The following is a 24,147-nucleotide window of genomic DNA, read 5'->3' on the forward strand; positions in this document are numbered from 1 at the left end:
GTTTTTTGTTATTAATAAGCACCTTCTAATCATACCTGAATTTATGCTGATGAGATGACTCTTGGAGGATGGGGGTTGGGGGCCAGAGAAACTAACCATGTGATTAGAGGAACTTTCAGTCCTAACCCCCAGCCTCCAGAGAGAAAAGAGGGGCTGAGAATTGAGCTAACTGCCAATGATTTAATCAACCATGCCTATGCAATGGAATCCCCATAAAAAACCTTAAGTGAAAAGGTTTGGGGGTTTTAGCTGGTGAACACATCGAGGTGGAGGGAGGGTGGTGGGCCTGGAGAGGGCATAGAAGCTCCATGCTGCCCCCATACCTTGCCCTGTGCACCTCCTTCCATTTGACTGTTGATGTGTATCCGATATAACAAATCAGTAATAGTAACTAAGGAGTGTCCCTGAATTGTGTGAGCCATTCTTGCAAATTATCAAACATGAGGTGGGAGGGTGTGATGGGAACCCCCAACTTATAGCCAGTCAGTCAGGAGTACAGGAGGCAATGACTTGCAACTGGCATCTGAAAAGGGGGCAGTCTTGTGAGACTAGCCCTTAACCTCTGGGGTCTGTTTAACTACAGGAAGTTAGTGTCAGATGTGAATTGCAGGATCCCTCCCCACTCCAGCTGATATATGGAAAGCTGGAGAATTGGTTGGTGTGAGGGGAAAACTCCACACATCTGGTATCAGAACTCTTGTGAATAAAAACGGATCATAGTAAGAGCTTAGCTACTCAGGCAAGTCTATAACCACAAATTCAAAATGATATTAAATTACCCTGGGAGACCACCATTCTGGATCATCTCTGTGCAAAAACCTTTAAAGTCTCACTAGGAACTCTGTAGGCTGCATGGACCAATATAATAACCACTAGCTACATGCAGCTATTTGAATTTAAATTAATCAAACTAAATGTGAAACTCAGCTCCTCAGGCACACCAGTTCTGTTTCAAGTGCTCAGTAGCCACATGAGGTTACTGACTACCATACTGGCAGCACATAGAACATTCTGGAACGTCATCACAGAATGTTCTATTGGACAGTGTCAAGTTAACTGAATGGTTCTCAAGGAAGGAAAAGGTTAGGTGAGTTGATGGTGCAAACAAAGGGGAGTGTGGGGAGTAAGAGATTCAGTTTGAGAAACAGAGCCACGTCAGCTAGGCTACAGCAAGAGACTGCGTTTCATTTTAGGACAAAGGGAGGCTGTGGGGTTTAAACAGAGCAGTAGCAGGAAGATGAGTCAGGAGACTACAGAAGTGGTCCAAGAGAAATTACAATGTACAGGGAGAAGTGGTCAAGCGAAGAGATGGAAGGTGCGTCCTGTAGAAGGGAGAGAAGAGCAGGCTTGCTAATGGATGGTGCCATTTGGAAACAGCAGCAGTTTTAATTAACCCATTTTACTCACTGTCATTTACCGTGCCTGGGAAAAAAAACGAGAGAGATTTTCTGAATGTTCTTATACCTGAAAGTGAAACTGGTTCACAAAATAAACACATACATAATCCAGTGCCAAAAACTGGTGATTTATAGAAATCACCCCGGTTTATTTTTTTCAACAAAGGAAAAAAAAACATGGTTCAATAATTCAGCATTTGGGACACTGGCAAATACTGTCTGTATTGTTCAAAATAAGTGTTCCTGGGTGTGAGCTCTGCAACACATACTGATGGCCCAGGAACCTTCTTCCACGGTTCTAATAAAATGAAGGACCCACACATGGAAGTTACGTGAGTCAACAAAAGATGCTCTATCACAATGTGCGTAAAAAGAAAGTTTGAAAAATATTCAAATCTCTAAAGGAATACAAACACTCCTATTTGGTTTTGTTTTTGTTCATCTTCATTATTATTTTTAGTTGTTGAGGAAAATGTTTTTTTTTACTGTAAGAAAGGAGTTATATGACTTTATAAATGGAAACCAACAGGTTGCTGGCTAATACACTTTCCCTCCAAGTCAAGTAGCTTTTTCCCCTGAAAGCTTCTTTCATGATTTTCGTTATGGTTCAGAAAAGTAAAGAAAATGATTTCAAGTATTCAATTCCTATCAAAAATTGGTATCAAAAGTAATAGAGGACCTAATTTCTTTATAATTCCATGTTTTAAAAAATAACTTAAGAAGCAAGAGGTCCGGCCCTTTACTTGTATAAATACAACAGAACTAGAGTTTCTTAAGACAACGTGGAGAAGAGTCCGTGTTTAGCACCTCAATCATCGATCTTAACGTTGGAAACGTTTCTGATACTGACGGAAGAGTCTTATAAGAAGGTGAAATACTGAAAAAGAAAAACACAAAGTAGCGGTATGAAAATTAACAAAATTTGCAAAAAAAAAAAAAAGGCAGAGCTTATATTTTTTCCTATCATTATATTTATTATATTCATTCTGTAATATCAAACAATGTTAGAAAGGCAGGGAGGAGCTGTGAACAGAATGGCTCCTCTCACAATGGCCTGTGGTATCAGCCGACGTGTGACAAGTTGCTTGGAAGTTAAACCAGAGCTTTGAAAAAGAAAATTAAACTCTTGATTTACATGTCCAGCTGTGGTGCATGCTGGGCTTGGAATCAAAAGACACAGGTTTCAGGTCCAGCTTCACTCCTTATTAGCTTTCTTTACTTCTCTAGGCTGCACTTCCCTGATCTGTCACAGGGACAGTGTTCTTAACTCGCAGAGTTACCATGAGCTCTGAATGAGATAAGGTATTTCGAGGTACACTGTAAAGTGTCAACTGCAGGATGTAAGGTAGCATTGTTATTCCTTCCTTAAAGAATGTCCAAAAGATTCACATTGTACAATTCTTAAAGAATGTTCAAAAGATTCATTGTACAATTATGTAAAAACAGAAGCAAGACCTTTGGCCTGGGGGTCGTATTACTAAAACATGTGCAAACTAATAAACCTGAAACAAGAATGTACCAGGACAAGGTGGAACTGTTAGAAGCTTTCATTGCAAAGCTAAATTACGAATTGAGCAATGGCGGACTACAGGCACAAATTTTTCTGTTTTAAACAGAATATAAATTACCCAGCAATAGAGTGGTTGCTATGTCAAATAGATGTGAAAGGCAAAACTGGGGGTGGCTGGGATGTAAAAAAGCAGGAGAAGGGGCAAGAATAACGAAGGTTGAACAGTGAGGCTTACTTATTCTTCATTAACTACTGAGGCATCTATGAGTTTAATTTCACACACTTCAAATTCACACAGTCCTCTCCAGTGCTTCTGGAAACAAGAGCCAGGAACGATCACGGTCTGCTAGACTCCTCACACACAGTGACCGTCAGGGATAATTCCTGGCTGCTATAAAATTCCTGGCTGCAATAAAATGCACTAAGTAGGCTAAGTGCTACCACTCAGTGTAATGTAAAATGGGCTCTGTCTACAAGTTCAAACACTACTGAATACTGAGCCGAAGAGTAAGTAGGCCAAAAGAAGTGAATACCTGATCATATAAATAAGATTTTGGTAATTTTCTTTCGCCAACTACTTTTTAAATTTTTTATTCATGGTTCTTTTTTTTTTTTTTTTTTTAAGAGTCAAGGTGTCACTCTGTCACCCAGGCTGGAGTGCAGTGGTGCAACCATAGCTCACTGCAGCCTCAAACTCTTAGGCTCAAGTGATCCTCTTGCTTCAGCTGCCCAGGTAGTTGGGACTACAGGCACACACCACTATGCCCGGCTAATTTTAATTTTTTTTGTAGAGGGGAGCAGTTTCACTATGTTGCCCAGGCTGGTCTCAAACTCCTGGCCTCAAATGATCCTCCCACCTCAGTGTCCCAAAGTGCTGCGATTACAGGTGTGAGCTACCGTGCCTGGCCTTCATAGTCCATTTTTATCCATACATTCACCCTTAAAAGGTTATCTTATACAACAGCAAAACACTTTAACCTTGAAAAAGTGGATCAAATTCGTTTTACTACATATTAACTTATAAAAATGAGTATAACAATTCCAGCTTTCACGGAGCTCCAAAGTAACTGGAAACTCCCTTTCCTCCTCCAGTTATGATACTGTGTGGACCCCCCTCAAGTAGTTACCTTTTCAAGTTCATCCAGCTTTTGGCGACTTTGCTAAAGGCCTCTGAACCAGGGGCTGTCATAGCTTCAAAGTCTACTAACTGAAAAAGAAAGACATTTAGGAACGTTACTAAATGTGGAGGACACAGGCTCGGCTGGAGATCGGTGTAACTTGTGTACCTTAAAATAAAAATCTGTCAATTGGGACTTAACATACAACCAAGCATGTCTCCCTTCCCCTCCAACGTACCTTCCCTTTGGGAATTTTTCCTGCTACTTCTTTTCCACTTGCCATCAGCGCTCCCACGATGACCGAGTAAGCGATTACACTATTTAAATAAAGAACAGTGGTCAATCCATCCTGAACGGTCTATACTTACCATGGTAAATTTCACCATGGACTTCCCATCATGAAAGATAAAATTTATTCAAAATTTCTTTCGAATAAAACACTAAATGTTTCATTTAACATGAAAATATGTCTATTTATTTAAGAATAGTTTACTATTTACTATTAGAATGTATTTACTGGCCAGGCGAGGTGGCTCACACCTGTAATCCCAGGACTTTGGGAGGCCAAGGCGGGCAGATCACTTGAGGTCAGGAGTTTGAGAGCAATATGGTGAAACCCTGTCTCTACTAAAAACACAAACATCAGGCTGGGCATAGTGGCTCATGCCTGTAATCCCAACATTTTGGGAGGCCGAGGCAGGTGGATCACTTGAGGTCAGGAGTTTAAGACTAGCCTGACCAACATGGCAAAACCGCATCTCTAACAAAAATACAAAAAATTATCCAGGAGTGGCAGCAAGCGCCTATAGTCCCAGCTACTTGGGAGACTGAGGCAGGAGAATCGCTTGAACCTGGTAGGCAGAGGTTGCAGTGAGCTGAGATCGTGCCACTGCACTCCAGCAATGCATGTATACAATAAATACAAATACATATGTTAGTCTTACTTTTTAAGCATTAGAAATGCTGGCCTTCAAGGAAGAAATGCAGAATACATTCTCACAATGTACTAACGGATAGATGGTTTGGAGCTTTGGGCGTGCGTGTGAACTGCCAGGGCTCCGAGGTGGCTGTTAGAGGCCAGGAGATTGTGGGATACCTTTGCCTGCTGGCTCGGAGGCTCGTGGGGCAAGGTCTGCTGCCCTGTCACTCCAGAACGAGTATAGAGCTGTGAATGTGCAGGTCTGGGGTAGGAGGCGTTTGCAAGGTGCTGTGCTTCTGCTCTTGGAGAGGGGAGAGAGGGAGCTGGCTGGTTCTGGGTGGAAGGAGCTGGCAAAAGGCCATGGGACCCGCTATTGTAACCACAGTGTTGTGCTTTTCCCAAAACAAATCGGCTCAAGATAAAGACAGCTCTCGCCCATGAGATAATGCATCCTAGCAGGGGGAAAGGATGGCATGAGCACCTTCAGAGAAAGCTAACAAGTGCCACAGGCGGACACCAAGAAAAGCAAGTCAAGGTGATTCATGGGGTTCTCCAGCAGGGAAGACTTCAGAGGCTAAAGACATGTGCCCTGCATCCTCCAGGGCCCCAGGGCTGAAGATGAAAGCGGCAGAGAAGGCAAGGAGATGTGGCGGATAGCCCATGCGGAGAGCCAAGGGGAGGAGAAAGAGCAGCGGAAGAGAGCGGTGCTGCAGCCAAGGCAAACCGGGGCAGGGCAGGGCTGGCACTGTGCACTGTGCGTGCTGCCAAGCTCGGCTTGAGCCCATAGTTTTCAGAAGGTGCTGGAGAGCCGCAGGGCACAGAGAGGAGCAGGAGCAAAGCTAGCTGCAGCGGGTATAGGGAAGAGAGAAACGGAAGTGTGGGAAGCACAACCAACAGACTATTTAGGACTAAAGAGATGTAGGGATGAGGGAGAGTTGAGGACAATCAGAGCTGCACTTCCTTCAATGTCACACAGGAGCCAGCAGAACTGCTGCAAGGAAAAAGGACAAAGGACAAAGGACAGATGCTGGCTGTTGAGCACGGTGCCTGCAGGTGGGGCCCACAGGCAGTGATGTGTACAGGCCTCACATCACTTATTCAGTGGACACAACTAGCAATATTATGCTGATAAGATAACATTTATGTTTCTATTTCATTTCTTTTTTTTTTTTTTTTTTTTTTTTTTTTTTTGAGACGGAGTCTCGCTCTGTCGCCCAGGCTGGAGTGCAGTGGCGCGATCTCGGCTCACTGCAAGCTCCGCCTCCCGGGTTCACGCCATTCTCCTGCCTCAGCCTCCCAAGTAGCTGGGACTACAGGCGCCCACAACCGCGCCCGGCTAATTTTTTGTATTTTTAGTAGAGACGGGGTTTCACCATGGTCTCGATCTCCTGACCTTGTGATCTGCCCGCCTCGGCCTCCCAAAGTGCTGGGATTACAGGCGTGAGCCACCGCGCCCGGCCTATTTCATTTCAATGAGTCTTAAATACTATAACCAAATTTACTATCGCGTTTAGGGGAGTTTTACTTCCTAAAGCATTAATCAAAGATAAAGACATTCAAGTGTATTATTTTTAGCCAAAACATCTTAAGTTCAACTATGTGCCAGCAATGGCAAAAGGCCATTTACATGATTTACTGCACACAGTACTGGGAAAAGGAGAATGAAATGAAAACTCTACAGTCATAGCCCTTGTTTTAATGATACCTAAAAAGCTCCTGATATACAAGTAGCAAGAATTTATCAAAAATAATAAAAATAGTACAGAGTGACTGGTGGCCCCAAAGTATAAAACATGAGGATTACGGGTCGCCTGACAGCCCAAAATGGAAAAGGGAGAGGAGGAGGAGGTTCAGTAAGAGGCTGGCAGATACAAAAAATCAAAACACACTGAGCACGGCGCATGGTACACAGTAAACTTCCCATGAACTTGTGTTGAATGGATGAATCCCTATCCTATTAAGCACTGTAAGCACAGTATATTAGAACTGTCTTCTATAATTCTTTTGATGATGTGATAGACTAAGGAAATATTTTTTCATGTAGATTTTGGAAAAAAAATAGGGAGTTCCTTACCATTTCTTTGTGTACTCTGTACCTACATCCATAACAGGAAGGATAAGCAAAAAAGAACACATTTCTCAATTTAAAATAATTTTAATGACTGGATATTACTTACCTGGATCCTCGAGAGAGTGGCATTAAATTATAAAAGTAATAAACTAAGGATAATATTAAGTTGCAGACAGCATCAGCCTCCTAGAAAAAAAGACACAGGCTGATAAACTTAAATACTAGATTACGAACTAATTTTTCATTAGGTGACAGGACACACAAGAATAATTTACATCAAGAAAAGGATTGTTTTCTTCCTCTCCCATAAGAACCTACTTTTCAAATTCTTGAATATTCTATACCCTTTTGTATCATTTTTTCCAATTTAGTTCAATTTAGAGCAATGTTTTCCCAGCTGTTTCTTAAACTGCAACTCTTTGATAAACATAAAAATCTCAGTCTCCTTTAATGTTATTTGAAATGTCAAAATATATATTGTGACTAAAATTTTAAAAGGCATTTATTAACACCAAATATGTTTCCTCAAACAACATGCATCCTTACCCCAAACGATCTGGGTAAGCCCCTTCCCCTACTCTGCATTGAGATTTGGATGATGCTCAATTATGTATATAAACTTAGATGTTTAATTATATGGATGCAGTGATTAAATGTTGGAGAAATAAGGTGACTTTTCAAGGGTAAGGGGCATCCGTCCACTGCAGAACACAGGGAGGGGGCATGGTGGGGATAGAATGTCCACCATACCCTGCTGCCTGCAACGACGCCACCTCGAGTCCAGGCGGACAACCAAGGGAGGAAGCCACAGACCAGGAAAGGGCCACTAAGTGCAAAGTATACACAACTTCATTGTACTTTCCTTGCCATTAACTCATCAGAATACATCATCCAGTTTACATTCAAAAGCTCATTATAAATATATTGTTATAAGCAACAACCACAATGAAGGGAAGAAAATGGAAGGAAAAGGTGAAGAACAGGTCATTTTCATTATGGACCAACTTTTTTATATCTTGTCAAAGTTCAAACTTATGATAATGTTGTAGCACAGTACTAAATTATTAATTTATTATCCTCCCCATTACTGTAGTTATTAAATACGAGAATTTTTGCCTATAAGAAATAAGAAATATTTTTTAGGTCAATTCAACCCAATTTCAAGCATAAGATGTACAATCTCAATGAAAGGGCAGAGGTTCAAAAAGTTTTAAAAATAATCATGAGAAGAACAGAAAAATGGAAACAAAGAGAAACCTACCCCAAATTCTGATGAAAGAATCAATACTTTTCCTTTTGCTGTCAAATCTTTATAAAGCGCATCTATTTCAGCATGATATAATTGTGTCCTTTCTTCCGTGGTTTGAGTTTCCACAGAAAATAATATATTGCCAACTCTGAAAATACAAAAATAAGTGTCAAAGGCATATATTATAAGTTCAAACAGCCAAACACACAAAGTTTTTTTTAAAAACCAAAGAGCATGCTGATGTGGCACTAAACATACACAAGAATGTGCCTTACCTTTCTAACTACAGACAAGCAAGGCAGGTGTCATGAGAATGCATTATTTCTTCATAAAATGTGATAGTTGCCTCACCTTTAAGTGATCAGTAACTCATTTGCTCACAGTTAAGTCTAACTACATGTACTTATTACACAAACTTAAGCTAATATGTGGAAAACAATTACACACAGTAAAGAATGCATTTAAATGACCAGTAAATATTTTCTAAGCCACCCCATAAGGATTAAAGGTCACAAGCAAGAACTGTGTGTAGGAAGATAGTTCAGGGACGACAACATGTTTTTGTTCTTTATCAAAACAAAAAAAAAGTGGAGCTTAAGGTCCACTTAGGTTCTATGGAGGATATAAGTTTGATACAACAGGCATTTTTTGTATAACGCCACTAGCAAAGTTTGCATTTAGTCCTTGGAGCCTACAAAGAAAAGCCCAGCTGCTGCCTTGATTGAGGAAGGAAGGAAGAAACTGGGCCACAAATTATTATTATTAGAGATGGGATCTTGCTCTACCATCCAGGCTGGAGAGCGGTGGCATGATCATAGCTCACCATAGCCTCAAACTCTTGGGCTCAAGTGATTTTCCTGCCTCAGCCTCTTGAGTAGCTGGGACTACTGGTACGCACCTGTAGTTATTTTAAAAAATCCATTGCAGAGGCAGAGTCTCACTATGTCGCCCAGGCTGGTCTCAAACTCCTGGCCTCAAGCAATCTTCCCATCTTGGCCTCCCAATATGCTGGCATGAGCCACCACTTCTGGCCAAGGGCCACAAATTATTATGAAACCATGATTCAGGTCATAATGTAGCTCATCAGAGGTTCAAAAAAAGAATCTAATTTGGACAACATAGAAAAAAGCAGGAAAGGTCTCATGGGAGAAGTGGCCTGACCGTGGGTCGGGATGGGAGTGAGAGACCCAGACATCAGAAAGCAGAGGTGAACTGGGGAACAAGCATTCCAGTCGGACTAGCAGGCCAGGTTCCAACAGGGAAATGGTCCAGGTCAAGCAGGAAATGTCTGAGGCCACTTTGTAAGAGGCTGTGAATGCCTGGCAGGGAAGCTGGTTCGGGTAGCCACAGGAAATGGCTGCGTATGGAGAGGGGAGAGATTTGTGGAGCTAGCGGAACGTCCAGTGAGGTGGAGCTTTAGCAACATTGGTGAAGCGCTGCTGAAGCAGGAGACAGGAGATGGGATGCCAGGCAGAGTCGTCTCAAGGGGTCAGGAGGCCCAGAGCAAGGGAGGCAATAAGTGGAGTGAAGCAGGCAATTGAGGAAAGATGTCACATTTCAGGGGGAGAAATTTCATGTACAGTTGACCCTTGAACAACATGGGTTTAAACTGCATGGATCTACTTATACGAGGATTTTCTTCCGCCTCTGCCACCCCTGAGACAGCAAGACCAACTCCTCCTCAGCCTACTCAACGTGAAGATAATGAGGATGAAGACCTTTATGAGGATCCACTTCCACTTAATACATAGTTAAGTTTATTTTCCTTATGATTTTCTTTTTTTTCTTTTTTTGAGACGGAGTCTCACTCTGTCACCAGGCTGGAGTGCAGTGGCATGATCTTGGCTCACTGCAACCTCCCCTTGCAGGTGCAAGCGATTCTCCTGCCTCATCCTCCTGAGTAGCTGGAATTACAGGTGCGTGCCACCATGCCTGGCTAATTTTTGTATTTTTAGTAGAGATGGGATTTCACCATATTGGCCAGGCTGGTCTCGAACTTCTGACCTCATGATCCGCCTGCCTTGGCCTCCCAAAGTGCTAGGATTACAGGCGGGAGCCACCGAACCCAGCCTACTTTCTTAATAACATTTTCTTTTCCCTAGCCTACTTTACTGTAAGAATACAAAATGTAATACATATAACATATAAAATAGGTGTTAATCAGCTGTTTATGTTTTTGGTAAGGCTTCTGGTCAACAGTAGGCTATTAAATTTGGGGGTAGTCAAAGGTTATATGCAAATGTTTGCCTGCTAGGGGTGGGAAGGTCAATCCGCCTAACCCCGGACTTATTCAAAGATCAACTGTACTTATATAGTAATTTCATTTCTGTTTGGGAATCTGATCTGAGGATACATATCATGGATGTGTGAAAAGGGAGGAAAACACTTTTTACATTAAATAGCACACCCTGCAATCAGGGGAGAATGATCTTTATTGGGAACATACTTTGATAAGAAGCTTGAGGTGAAGATCAAGACTTCAAAGATATAGAAAAGCCCCGAAATCTGGAAGTTGCTGAACTGGTCTTTACTCATGAAGACCTGTTTAAGTTGTTTTTTGTTGGTTTGTTTGTTTGTTTGTTTGAGACGGAGTCTTGCTCTGTTGCCCAAGCTGGAGTGTAGTCGCGCAATCTTGCCTCACTGCAACCTCCGCCTCCTGGGTTCACGCCATTCTCTTGCCTCAGCCTCCCAAGTAGCTGGGACCACATGCACCCGCCACCACTCCCAGCTAATTTTTTTGTATTTTTAGTAGAGACAGGGTTTCACCGTGTTAGCCAGGATGGTCTTGATCTCCTGACCTCATGATCTGCCCACCTCAGACTCCCAAAGTGCTGGGATTACAGGCGTGAGTCACCGCGCCCCACCCTGTTTAAGTTTTGATGTGAAACTTGAAGAGGTGGCTCCTTGTAGCTTAGAGGAAAAGTATGTGAGAAAGTCAGAGCCCAAGAGGCAGAGGGGCTACAGAAAGTGAGTCACAGTCTTACTGTTGAGCAGGTGGAAACCAGGGGGAGGGCATGGCACTTCCCAAGGCTATGCACCTGAAGATGGGGTGTGTGTATGTGGGGGTGTGTGTGGGTGTGCACGTGCACAGCTCAAGGCAATTCCACCCACAATTCAAGGAATATGGAGGCTGACAGACAAAGCTTGGATTTCAGATGTAAATAAAACTAGAGTTAACAAAAATGTTTACTACAGTGCTATTTATAAAGTAAAACAATGAGAAATACCCTAAGTGGTCAATAACAAAAAGATCAGAGAAATTCTACATCTATACAGTGGAATATTATGCAATTACTAAAAATACTTTTAAGAATATGACTGGGGAAATGACTGTGATAATGTAATGGTAAGGGTAAATAGTGGAACAGTCTAACCTCAGTTTTTAAAGAAAATAACTTGATTTTTATTTTGTTAATTTTGCTTATCTGTATATTCTAAATTTTCTATAAGATTATACTACTCATTAATTATTAAAGCTGTTTCTCTCTCTCTCTCTATAGATAGATAGATAGATAGATAGATAGATAGATAGATAGATAGATAGATAGGCTTACATATATATATATTTAAATCTACAATGGACTTCAATCTGCCAACTGCTCATCTTTTTTCATTTTATTAGTAAAAGCCTCCCTCGTGCCCCCCAAGGAACTTCAAAAACCCAGAAGAATGTCTTCCACAAACTACATCATACTTAGTATCTAGAAAGTCCTTAGATTTAGACAGTCAGAAAATGTATCTGCTGGTATAACACTTTAGATGTCACATTTTAAAAAATAACTGGTTATAACTGCTCACTGGACCTTGATACTTTTCATTTCAGGATGGAGCAAAAGTTCAACATGACAAAACTCCACAGCGACAATAAGCACAGGCACCCTTCCTGCCTCGTCTCTAGCTTACACCACATTAAGAAGCGCACATACTTGTCTCCTGTAATCGTGATTGTGAATCCATCATATTCCTTCCCTTGGTCTTTAAGGCTAGGAACTTTCGTGTTCACGGTGAACCCATCCTTTGTTTTAGTATTAAACTGCTTTCAGGGAAAAAGAAAATTCACGTTACTAGTGTTTCATTCACTGTAAACCCCAACTGCAATTCTGTAGCGCTGGCTCTACCTTACATGTTTTTAAAAAGGGCCAAGGAGGTCATCCGATACAAGAGATAGTGTCCTGGTGGCCAAGGACATCTCTGCCTGTCCTCAGGCCCCAACAGAGCCCAGGTTATGCTCCCCACAGCTCCCACCAGAGGCCAGCAGAGAACCTCAGCACCAAAAGCTCACAGGTTCTTTTCATCAAGAAGGGGCACTGCTCACTTCTAAGAGCTCCCTTTGAATGTTTTCTCATGCCCATCTTAGTAGGCAGCAACTTTGAATCACGGCAGAATAGTTGCACCTAACATCCTGTAACTCAAAAATGCAACTCTCATACTAGTGCTCAAAGCAGAGTCTGATTTTTCTGAATAGTAGCCAGGATTATATCCACTAACTGGAGAACTTCATTCACACCCACACCCACACCCACACCCACCCAACTCTGTGGGCCACAGAGAAGTCGGTTAAGTTAAAGGAATTACTCAGAGTTAAGAATGGCCTTCGGGGTGATAAGTGTATGAACACAGTTTCAGATGTTAGCTTTCTGTTTAAAACATTTGGGACAAACCTGCAATGGCAATAAACAAGTTTCAGAAAATGACCCCCAAATTCAGTTAACTTAATATTGCCTTTTTAAAAAAAATTGATGGACTGGAAGTTAAGAGAAGCAACAGTAACGTAAGAGAGGCTGCTGCTTCATGAGGGGAGAGTTTGTCTAGAAACAGAAAGATGCACCAGGTGTCACCAGCAGCCCAGAAGCCAGAGGATGAGTGGCACAGGCCATCAGGGCCACAGCAGGCACTGAACAGACAAGCATCTTTCATGCAAAAAAACTACTTTCAGAAGAAATGCGCTAACACACTATGTGCCAATTCTCATCTAATCCTCACAACATACTGATAGCACTAGGTATAGTCTCAATCTTACAGATGAGAAACGAACTAGGTGAGGCAAAGTCTGCCTGAGTCCCAGCCAGCAGGGAAGCCGCAGAGTTGGAATGTGGGCCCAAAGGCCTTGGTGAATTCCAGTCCGCGTTACTTGCTAACAAACCGCCTCTAGGGGGCGCTGACATACACGTTAACTTGGTTTTTCATCAACAGCACCCTTGTGCCTTTCAGTGGAAGCTGACCTGGTGCATTTCACCAAGCACTTTAAACACTGAAATATCTTGTTGTATATTCCGCTGTGTGTGCCTTACAAAGTACCAATATATCCGTAATCCTGGGTAAAAGCTGGATGTATAATGCTCAAGTGGAATGTCATCCCACCACAGAGAACAAACATCTTACATCTTCCAAACAGTTGGGACTTCACACCAAGAGGCGCATTGAGACTGGCGATGCCGCGTCTCTCCGGCTGCATGCTAAGTGACTACAGTCTTGTAGCCCACTCTGTTTTTCTTCTTAAACAAAGACATATAAAATATTAAAATCTCCCTAAGCTGATGCTGTATTCTGCCTAATACCACAGGACATCTAAATGCCTGACTAGAATACCCACAAGAAGGCAGCTGAAGAGCCCTCGCACACACTCCAGTTTCCTTTCTATATGCTACATCTCAGGGCCTGTGGTGAAGCCATTCTGCCCCCTGTGGGGCACTGAGGGAATTTATGGGAGACTGATTGTTTCAGGGATTGGAGAGTTGGGAGCCAAGCTTACTATATGTCCCACAGTACAGGGGATTGTCACACATAATGTATGATTTTCTAATGTCCCACTGGATTTTCATGTAGATGAAGAACATGTTTATCATTTAATCAATATGTGGGCCTGGAACCAGACTGTTTTGCACTTAAACACTGATTATTTATTATAAGTTTTCATACCACTGAATTTGCCAGGAATGCAAATAGCATATACATTAAGGAGTATACTATATATAGCTTGGAGCTTTGCTAAGCATGGTTTACCATTTCAGAAAACCACATTGCGAATGACAACGTAGCTCACCAAATAACTCACAGATATGGGGCTGACGGACTTGTAACTGTCACATTCACCATGATTTTATGTGCAGGTGTGAAGCACTGGCTGCTGCTTTCCGGCTTCTAGAGAAGGCATGCCTGAATTTCCACATACTGAGATACACTGTGTGGACATTGTGTGAACTGAGATACTGAGATGACTTTGCGTGGACATTTTTTAGTAGGTGAGACATATTCTCTATGAAGTTCATCCTAGTGCAATAAAAGAGTAAGTAAAGGGGGCATCTGAACATGTTTACTGAGTCAACACAGTGAGTTTGAGAAGGTTGAGGGCCGCTGTGTTAGTGCATCAGACCCTCACAATAAACTCTCCAAGGTAGGTCTGGCCAGAATATTTGGTCTTCAGCAGACAAAAACCTGGAATAACTGTAAAATAGGCTCATCCACACCCAGCCAGGCAGATGTGGGTCCTGGGTCAGATGCTTACCTGTGTTCATGATATGCTACTTCCTCGTTATTCCTTAGAAATGGACACACTTTGCTTATTCATACAAATTTCCTAAATTTTACATGAATCAATCTCATCTACTATAGCTACAAGGAAAACATTTACTGAAGTTCCATGTTAGTGTTCAAATCACTAATTGGAAAAGCAATTCTAACTGCTGTTGGAATGTTTTGGGGTAGTTTTACTCCTAGATGGAGGAAAGGTTCACACAGTTATAATTTCTTAATGGATTATACTTTAGTCAAATAATTTCTGTCCCTTGTAGTGTTCTTCCCATTGAATTCAAATGTTTCCATTATTGATATTGCCACACATACTTTTCTTCTCATTAGCATTTGCCTGGTATACCTGGATCATACTATCTATTTTTTTTTTTTTTTTATTTTAAGGAGATGGGGTCTCACTCTGTCACCCAGTGTGGGCAAGAGAGCAAGACTCTGTCTCAAAAACAAAACAAAACAAAACAAAACCAGAAATTTATTCTGGAGGCTGGGAAGTCCAAGATCAAGGTGCCAGCATCTGATGTGAGCCTTCTTACTGCTGCCTCACATGACGGAAGGTGGAAGGGCAAGAGAGGTCACTCCCCGAAGCCCTTTTTATAATGGCATTAATCCATTCATGAGGGCTCTGCCATTAAACACTTCCCATTAGGCTCCACCTCCCAACATGTGTGTACTGAGGATTCCGTTCCGACACATTCATTTTGGGGGGAACACATTCAAACAACGGCATTTACTTCTCTAGTAATTAAAGAGTATAGGTTATTTTGCCTTCCTTTAAAGGGTACTGAGTTTTGACAGGTAGTAAAATCACTAGCAGATCCATTTAATCCTTTAGACTTAGTTTCATTCTTTGTTAGGGCAGTCTATTTAGAAATGGTTCTCAGTCCTAGGTTGTGGGCGTTACTGTAGAGTGTGGTCTTACTTTTACAGCGTGTCCTTTCTGAGGTCTTAACTAAACGCCTGAGGTGTTCACAGGATCCATCCACATTGGCAAGGCTGAAACTCCAATGTCTCTCAGCACATACACCTCTCATACCTCTGCTCAGCTTTCTTCCCCACAGCAGTTACTCTCTGCTGAGCCTCTCACGGTCTTTCACTGCATGTTCATGATCAAGGTCTTAGTGAAGCATGAAAAGGAGTGCTCACATTGACCCCTGAACACTCCCCAGCCTACATGGCCTCCTTCTCTTCTATACTCTGCTCTGCAAATTCCAGCCACTTTGGCAGACCCAAACTCCACTCTCTACCTCCTTAGCTTAGCAAGACCACTGTACTCTGCTTGGGCTCCACATTACCATGCAGTGGTCTAATAAATACTCCCAGTAGAAACCAGGGGTGACAGTGAGGTTCAGAGTCTTGTAATGAGCCAGTGCCTGAAAATAACTGACTTATATTTTGTCCAGTTTTATAACTGCAATCATGTGGAAGGGCAGCTGAGTACCAGTTACTCAGCTGTGGCCAGAAGCAGAATTCAATTATAAGTATTTTTAAGTTTTCTTTTTTCTATATTAACTGCTTCCTCGCAAGCTGAGTCTGATGCGTGTATGTTCTTTTATTTTGGTTATTTTTCAGAATGTGTTCATACTAGTGATTTCAAATAGCATTTAATAATTCTGAATTCTTTTTTAGAAAGTGCTGTTGGTTTTCTTTTCCTCTAAAAACATGGACTGCCATGCTGATGTTAAAGTTACCTTCATAATTGGAAGAAGGTCTTCTACTTTGTGTACCTTTTCCAGGGCTTCTCGAACTTCCAGCAATCCTTTAGGATTGTTAGCTCTTAAAGAGAGACAGAGAGAGATGGCAACTGAGATTAATGCAGAATTGTAATAATTAATCATGCTATTATCTTTAAGTTAAATAAATTGACCTCAATTTTGAGTAGCTCAATATTCAAAATGGTAGGCCACAAATAAAGTTTCTAAATAATGGGATAGTTCAATTCTAATGAGTTTTGGACTACAGATAAAAATTAAGGAAACAGCAGCAGATGAGAATTAAGGAAATATTTAGAAGGCAAAACAGGAAAAAGCAGAATGGATCAACAGCCAGTGTTTGTGTGAACATGTATGGTTATGAGTTTGATTCTGAAACCCTGATTTTCCTGTTCCAGCTCTAAAATTAGATGTAGATGTTTTGTTTTGCTTTTTTCCTTTCTAAAGCTGCTCAAATGAAAGTATTCTGCTAGGTTTTTCCACCAATTTTATATTTACTTGGTGATATTTAAGCATTCAGATCTTTTTCCCCTAGTGTTCTGTTTACTGTTTTGTCTATACCATCCTGCCTTTCAAGTGAAGGAGAATAAGTATTAAAGGTGAAATCCCTAACAGATAAATCCAAAGAAACATCCTGCTTTATAGAAGAAAGAGACTAGAAAAGTCACAATAGTGCATGTAAAGTTAACACTTCAGTTGAGGTCTATGGATTTTGTAGAGTTATTAAAAAGAAAGTGATTATGAAAGCCTTTATGATTCTAAACACTATGTAAAAATTTGATAGCCCTTGTTTAGCCTGTCAACAGGCTTAGTTCTCAAGTTTCAAAAATACAACAAATATAAAATACATGAAATCAACTCATTACTAAGAAGGAGAAAATTAAAGGCTTACCCATGATAAACAAGAATTCTATCTTTAATAAAATGAAGTATTTTCTCAAAATATTCCAGGTATCTCATGTTGATCACCTGACCCCTATAAGGCAAAAATAATAAAATTAAGAATATTTTTATAGAAGAATATGCTTAAGCCAACATCTAATTTCAAAGCTAATTTTAAAAAAATAAGAAACTATGAGAATAATGTAGGAAAAAAAAAGTCTGGGAAATTCAGTTCATAGTCAATGAGTGGAGAAGCAAAGCACCATCTTAGCAAGACCGCCTGGCAGCTCACGGGGCCTATCCTGGCAGGAGAGCCATCAAACTCGGCGCCAGATCAGTCACAATGGGAAGACAAATCCCCCAGCACTGAAGTGAGCTTCAGACTTTCATATCAGCGTCCTCTGACGGACCCCATCACTTGTGGGCAGTGTGCTGCCCCCTCCCTCCGTTTTCCCAACAGCATTATCGAACACCCTGTCTTGCTCTCTAGCTCACTAGCAGTCTCCTTTCCTCTATCCACTCTGAATATTCTTTTCCTCACATTTCTATCCCTTCTGATCCTTTTCTTTCACACTCTCTCCCAGAACTCCATGTTCAGCCAACATGCTGAGTCACATGACACAGCCGACTGCTCCCAGTACATCGCTCCCTGGGTTCCCACCAGGCATCCCAAACCTCAAAGGTTACTGTCAAGTAAGAATTCCCTCCTGCACCCCACACTTCTCCCAGCCTCCCCACTAAATGTGTTCACCTACTTTTCATTCTGGTGCTCTCTCGCCTAATGGAACCACCATGTACCTGAGAGGGAAGGTGGCCTTCCTCTAACTCCATGCCCTCTCTGATTGCAGCCCACTGCCAGTGCTCCTGATTCTACCTTCTAAGAGTCTAGCTCTTCCTTTCCAACTCACTACCATACAGCTTTCGAGACCTTTGCACTTGTCCACCTGAACAACTACACAATTTTCCAACCTCCTCCCTTACCTCCGAGGTTCCTGCCTCCTCTCCAATCTATTTTGCCATCTGCTGCCAAGGTGATCGTCCCAATGTGTAAATCTGTTCCTGTTACTTCTCTGCTTATAATCTCTGAATGGCTCACCATTGTCTTCAGGGGAAAAAATTCCTTAGCTTGGACTATAGAATGATTTATGTTCTGACTTCTGCCTATCTTTCTAGCCTCAATTCCTGATACTCCCTTAATTGCAAACTCACTACCAGGCATAACAAGTTAGTCACAGTTTTCTGACCATACCTAACTCATCCATTGGTCCATGTTAATCACCCCACCTCTCTGTTTTCCATTTTTCCAAATAGCTCTGGTAGCACCAGAAGGCTAAATCAGGCACCCCTTCTCTAGGTTCCCATGGCACCCTGTGCATGTGATCACCTCACTCTTAACACACTGCATAGTAGTTGTCTGCTGGTCTGTCTGCTGTGAGCTTTCGGCAGGTGGGGCTGTATTTCCCTTCTGTATCCCCATCACACAGCACAGCACAGCACACTGGCTGATCCACAGTAGTCTTCAATTAAAGTTAGTTGCTTGAGTCTACCTATCTACACCACAAATTATTCCATGAGAAATAGGAATATACAAGTCACAAGGTGAAAATAAATTTGTTTTCTAGAAGTTAAAAAAATATATACATACAAATTATATTTCCATTAAAACCCAAACTTAAATGTCAAAGGTGTATAGAATATTTTCCTTTTTCTTTTTTTGAGGCAGAGTCTTGCTCTGTCGCCCAGGCTGGAGTACAGTGGCACCATCTCGGCTCACTACAAGCTCCACCTCCCGGCTTCAAGCCATTCTCCTGCCTCAGTCTCCGAGTATCTGGGATTACAGGCGCCTGCCACCACACCGGGCTCATTTTTTGTATTTTTAGTAGAGACGGGGTTTTAGGGTTTTACTGTGTTAGCCAGGATGGTCTCGATCTCCTGACCTCATAATCCACCCACCTCGGCCTCCCAAAGTGCTGGGATTACAGGCTTGAGCCACTGCACCTGGCCTGAATAATATTTTCTTAATTCAGCTTCCTTGAACTAGAAGCATTTTAGAGGTGACACAACTACCATATTTATACATTTTATCTAAAATTAAATTCATTAAAAGATGGGCTGATAATATAGGTCCCCTTGAAACTGATATTCTTTAACATTTGTTCACCATTTATTTAGAAGGCAGCTAGGCACATAAAGAAAGGGTAAAGAAGTGAGCATTTCACCCATGTCCCCAACTAGCAGAGGCTCTGGACAAAACAGAAGTTTTCCAGCCAACCTGACTTGCCCTCCCCAGATGGCAGCTTAGTTACCAGAGAGTGTTATTTATCCAAACCCTTTGTGTGTTGAGGTGGGACGGGGAGCTTTTCCTCCACAACGAGAGACTTGTCAAGAGCCATGTAGTATTATTAACAGAATATTATGGTAAATGTAATATTCTCCATCTAATCATTTTCTATGATGTTTTAGGACACCTTAAAGACTGACGCCCTAGGAAAACATCTGCAATCTACCCTTCGGTCGTGCTCTATACCAGACAGAAGGGCCTGGGGAAGGAGCATGGCACATACTATGTTTCTTTCTGCAGCTGGGCTACAGGAAAGGAATGCAGGCAGGATTACGTAGGTGTATGTTCCCCGGTCAAAAAGTCACCAGGAAAGGAGCAATGGGTCACTCCTGGTCTCCATGGCCTGTGTCTTGAGAAACTCCTAGGAAAAGAAGAAAGATGCACAAAAGCTTCATACCTGATTAAATTGATGTGGTTGTTAAAACCTCTGCTAAGACTTCGTGCTGGCATTTGATCTAACCACAGCACAGGCTGGTCTGGGTCAGCAATCCTATAAAACAGAGACCTTTATAAAACCAGAAGTGTTCAGAAGCATTCCAAATAAAACATGTAGAAGTGTTTGCAAAGGTGGAGGTAAAGCAACAGCTAGTCCATTATATGATGTTCATACCTACAAATTCCAAACAGGTGTTCCAGCTAGACTGGGCGAGAAGCCAGGTAAATGTAAAGGTTTAGGAGCGGAGCACAGTTTTTGTCATGCAAACGAATATCAAAGGTTACTCTAAACTAGCTAGTTGCCAGGCACCCCATTAACTATAAAGGGACTGGTCCAGTGAAGTTCATTCAAAGGTACCACAGGTAATAGATCTGTTCTTTCAAAGAGACTGTTTCTAAAATGCTTCAGGTAAACAGGTGACTGGAAATGTGACAACAATCAATTCCTTTTTTTTTTTTTTTTTTTTTTTTGAGATGGAGTCTCGATCTGTCCTCTAGGCTGGAGTGCAGTGGTGCCATCTCGGCTCACTGCAAGCTCCGCCTCTCAGGCTCACACCATTCTCCTGCCTCAGCCTCCCGAGTAGCTGGGACTACAGGCGCCTGCCACCATGCCTGGCTAATTTTTTGTACTTTTAGCCAAAGACAGGGTTTCACTGTATTAGTCAGGATGGTCTCGATCTCCTGACCTCGTGATCCACCCGCCTTGGCCTCCCAAAGTGCTGGGATTACAGGCATGAGCCACCGCGCCCAGCCAATCAATTCCTATTTTGAAAATATTAGTTAAGTGCATGTCAAAGAATAAAGATGCCAACAATTTCTGACAAACTTTAGAGAGGAAAACCTAACTTAGAAGGCCTGGTGTTAGCAAGCAAAACAGGGTTCACAGCCTGTTAGCTAAAACAGACTGACGTTATTTGACAATGATAAGACTTACAGTTTATTTTCACTGAGATGTTAGTTACCTTCTCCATTTAACCGCAATGTCAAACATGTCTCTCCACTGCATCAACCGTGTCTTTCCATTCATTCGAACTTTCGAGTTGGTCCATGTACGCTGTACGGCTTGCATGACCTCCAAGGCAGCCAAACCCATAGCTATGAGAAAGGAATATCGAGAAGAGTTAGTATACTTTAGAGGGACTGAGTTCCACCTACTTTACAGAGTCTCAGTGATAAGTCAATAGTTAACACATAAAGGGTCAGTTATATTGGTGATATAAGAAGACCCAACACATGTTTCAGTCATGATGGTCCTACTAAAATTAAAACCCATCAGAGTTAACTAGAGACAGCTGAGTTTGTCTGCTCCCAACTCTGCTTCCTACTAATCCAAGTGGAGGTTTGCATTCTTCCACACAGGGAGTAAGGAAATAGCTCCCTGGATCAGCTGTCTGATTTTAAGTAAGGACTTAAGACCTATATTCTAGTCTCTACTACAGTAATAGCAAAAAAGCCAAGTATGGAAGGAGTCTTCTTTCAGAATTCAGTTTGAATGATTCTACACATTTCTATTCTGATCACATGGAGAATGTGAACAAGTACAATAAATAATAATTTTTTAAAACACACGACACGGTTTAACCACCCTTGCTCTTATGCCAGGAATATTTTCATTTTCAGATAGTTTCCAGAATACCTCTGTGTATTCGCTTGTTTGGCAGGAAACCAGGTGTTTCATATTGCATCAGGGATCCCAAACGATCAGCCACACAAATCAGCTCCTGTACTTCAGGCTTATAACTCTCAAAATTCTGATGTAACACATCTCTGGAAGAAACATGTACATGATAAGGACTTTTCAACAGATATTTGGCAATCCAATTCCACCTGAAGAGCAGTCACCTCCTCCACTGGAAAACTAATGAAGCAGTCTACGACCACATAATCCTTACTTCAGTCCTTTGCACCCAACTACACCTCAGTTTAAAAGGGAATCTTTATGACAGCATGTGCATAATTGCCATCACATGCTGGTTAGTAACAGTGAAAACTATGATAACTAGTGTGCAATTCAGAAGACACCTCTTTCCATTATTTGCTTTGTAAACTTCTCCAGAATACATACCTGAATGGATTGCCTTTTTCAACAAGCAACCAAACCTCTGCCCTTTGTCCATTCCTCACTCCTGCCCAAGTTGTATTAGAACAAGTATACTTGGAATGGTACATGGAAATACTATTGTTTAGCTGCCAACCTGCTTGATGCTTTTATAACAAAGACTGAAACTAAATTATAGGTTGTTCTGGGGATCTCCAAGACCACCCTCACTCAGGCTCAGAAATTGGCTGGGAGGGCTCAGTGGACTTAGCACATAATGATACTCACAATAGTGAGTATCATTTTTTGTTTTGTGTCCTTTTGCTATAATAAATCACAGCACATGTGATTTATTACAGCAAAGGGACACAAAACAAAACCAGCAGAGGGAAGAAGCACATTGGGAGAAGTCTGGAGGAAACCAGGCACAAGCTTCCAAGGGTCCTTTCCCAAGGAAGTCATATATGATACATTAAACTCTCCCAGCAATTCGTTGTGAACACGCGTAAAATGCTGCCAACCAGGAAAGCTCATTAAAGACTCAGTGGCCAGGGTTAGAGACACCTTCTGCCTGGCAAGTTCCCAAATTCCAGATACCCAGAAGGAAAGCACGTGTTCAATAGAAACCACGTTGTCTGAACAAACAGTTTAGGCACAGAGAACTACTCCTATTAGTTTTGGGAGTGGTAGGAATCCCCTCGAAATCCAAGTTCCCAGATACCAACCGAGGGTCACTCTTGCAAGCGGTCCTTTCTAAGGACAGCAGTCATAGGCCTGCTATGTTAACACTTTTGTGCATAGAAATGTTTCTCAAAAAAGGAGTGGTTAGAGAACATACAAAACTTCCATGAGCAATCAATTTTCTTTTTATTATTTTTATTCATTTAATAGTTGAGACACATAGAAAACACAAAGTCAAATTACCCAGTTTAAGAACTAGAGTAATTCATGCAGTTGTATCTACTTGTATGCTGCTTTCCTATTCCATCCTCCTGTCTCTTGAAATTTGTGCTCCTGATTTACTTACCTTTTTAAAAACTAGGTTTGTTACACACACACACAGACACACACACACACATATACACACACAATATACTCTACAGTTTTGTTTATGAACTTTGGGAGAAAAAAATATGTGATAGCACAGCCTACTGACTTGCTGCTTTTATTCAACATTACATTTAAAAATTAATCCACATTGTTGCCTGAGTCATTTGTTTATACTGCTGTATAATATCCCATTGTGTGACTGTGACTATATCACATTTATCCATTCTTCTGCTGATGGACATTTGGGTTGATTTCCAGTGTTAGCTGTGAACAAATACTGCTGGTAGACCTGTTCAAGTCTCTCCTGGTAGATATGTGCACAAGTACAAAGTTCTCTGAATAGACACAGGAACAGAATCTCATATCAAGTATGAGAATATTCATCTTCACTAGATAATGACAAACTGCTTTCCAAAGTGGTTGTAGTAACTTATACTCTCATCAGGAGTATAAAGGTTCTCCATAATCTCCCTTCTGACCAATATTACTATTATCAGATTTTGTGACATTTGCTCATCTAGTGGCTGAAAAAAATCTCATGAGGCCTTAATTTATGAAGTATCTCTTCATGTTTATCATTCATGTTTTCCCTGTGGTAAAATTACCTGTTCATGTCTTTTGCACACTTTTCTATTGGTTGTCTCTTATTTTTAAATTTGTAGGGACACTTCAAAAATTTGGACACTAATTCTTGGTCAGTTATTAAGTCTGCAAGTAGCTTTACTCAATTTGGGCTTATTTTTCTTTCCTTATGGTGTCATTTGTTGAACAGAAGTTCTTAGGTTCAATGTAGTCCAATTTATCAATCTTTTTGTTTCAAATCTATGCTTTGTGCTTCTTAATAAATCCTTGTCTACCCCAAAGTCATAAACATCTTCGTTTATATTTCCTCCTAAA

At 41.4% G+C, this 24,147-nt stretch overlaps 1 protein-coding gene across 10 annotated transcripts in view; it reads right to left on the reverse strand.

Annotated features, from left to right (window-relative positions):
* Positions 1 to 24,147, reverse strand: part of TTC13 (tetratricopeptide repeat domain 13) — a 102,029-nt gene that overhangs the window by 25,286 nt on the left and 52,596 nt on the right. For 4 of the 10 annotated variants that reach the window (XM_050769118.1, XM_050769098.1, XM_050769068.1 and 1 more), the window contains 11 exons: positions 21,799 to 21,929; positions 21,125 to 21,257; positions 20,125 to 20,217; positions 17,397 to 17,480; positions 16,484 to 16,568; positions 12,191 to 12,300; positions 8,277 to 8,412; positions 7,122 to 7,201; positions 4,264 to 4,342; positions 4,035 to 4,114; positions 1,505 to 2,274 (listed from right to left, as the gene is read on the reverse strand). In XM_050769118.1, coding sequence (XP_050625075.1) covers positions 2,160 to 2,274; positions 4,035 to 4,114; positions 4,264 to 4,342; positions 7,122 to 7,201; positions 8,277 to 8,412; positions 12,191 to 12,300; positions 16,484 to 16,568; positions 17,397 to 17,480; positions 20,125 to 20,217; positions 21,125 to 21,257; positions 21,799 to 21,929 — 1,126 coding nt within the window. In that variant the 3' untranslated portion in view covers positions 1,505 to 2,159. Of the gene's footprint in view, positions 1 to 1,504; positions 2,275 to 4,034; positions 4,115 to 4,263; positions 4,343 to 7,121; positions 7,202 to 8,276; positions 8,413 to 12,190; positions 12,301 to 14,319; positions 14,535 to 16,483; positions 16,569 to 17,396; positions 17,481 to 20,124; positions 20,218 to 21,124; positions 21,258 to 21,798; positions 21,930 to 24,147 lie in introns of those variants that run through there. The other 6 variants (XM_050769129.1, XM_050769108.1, XM_050769076.1 and 3 more) reach the window with 4 other exon arrangements.

Source organism: Macaca thibetana, chromosome 1, assembly GCF_024542745.1.
Source record: "Macaca thibetana thibetana isolate TM-01 chromosome 1, ASM2454274v1, whole genome shotgun sequence".
In the NCBI taxonomy this organism is placed as follows: domain Eukaryota; kingdom Metazoa; phylum Chordata; class Mammalia; order Primates; family Cercopithecidae; genus Macaca; species Macaca thibetana.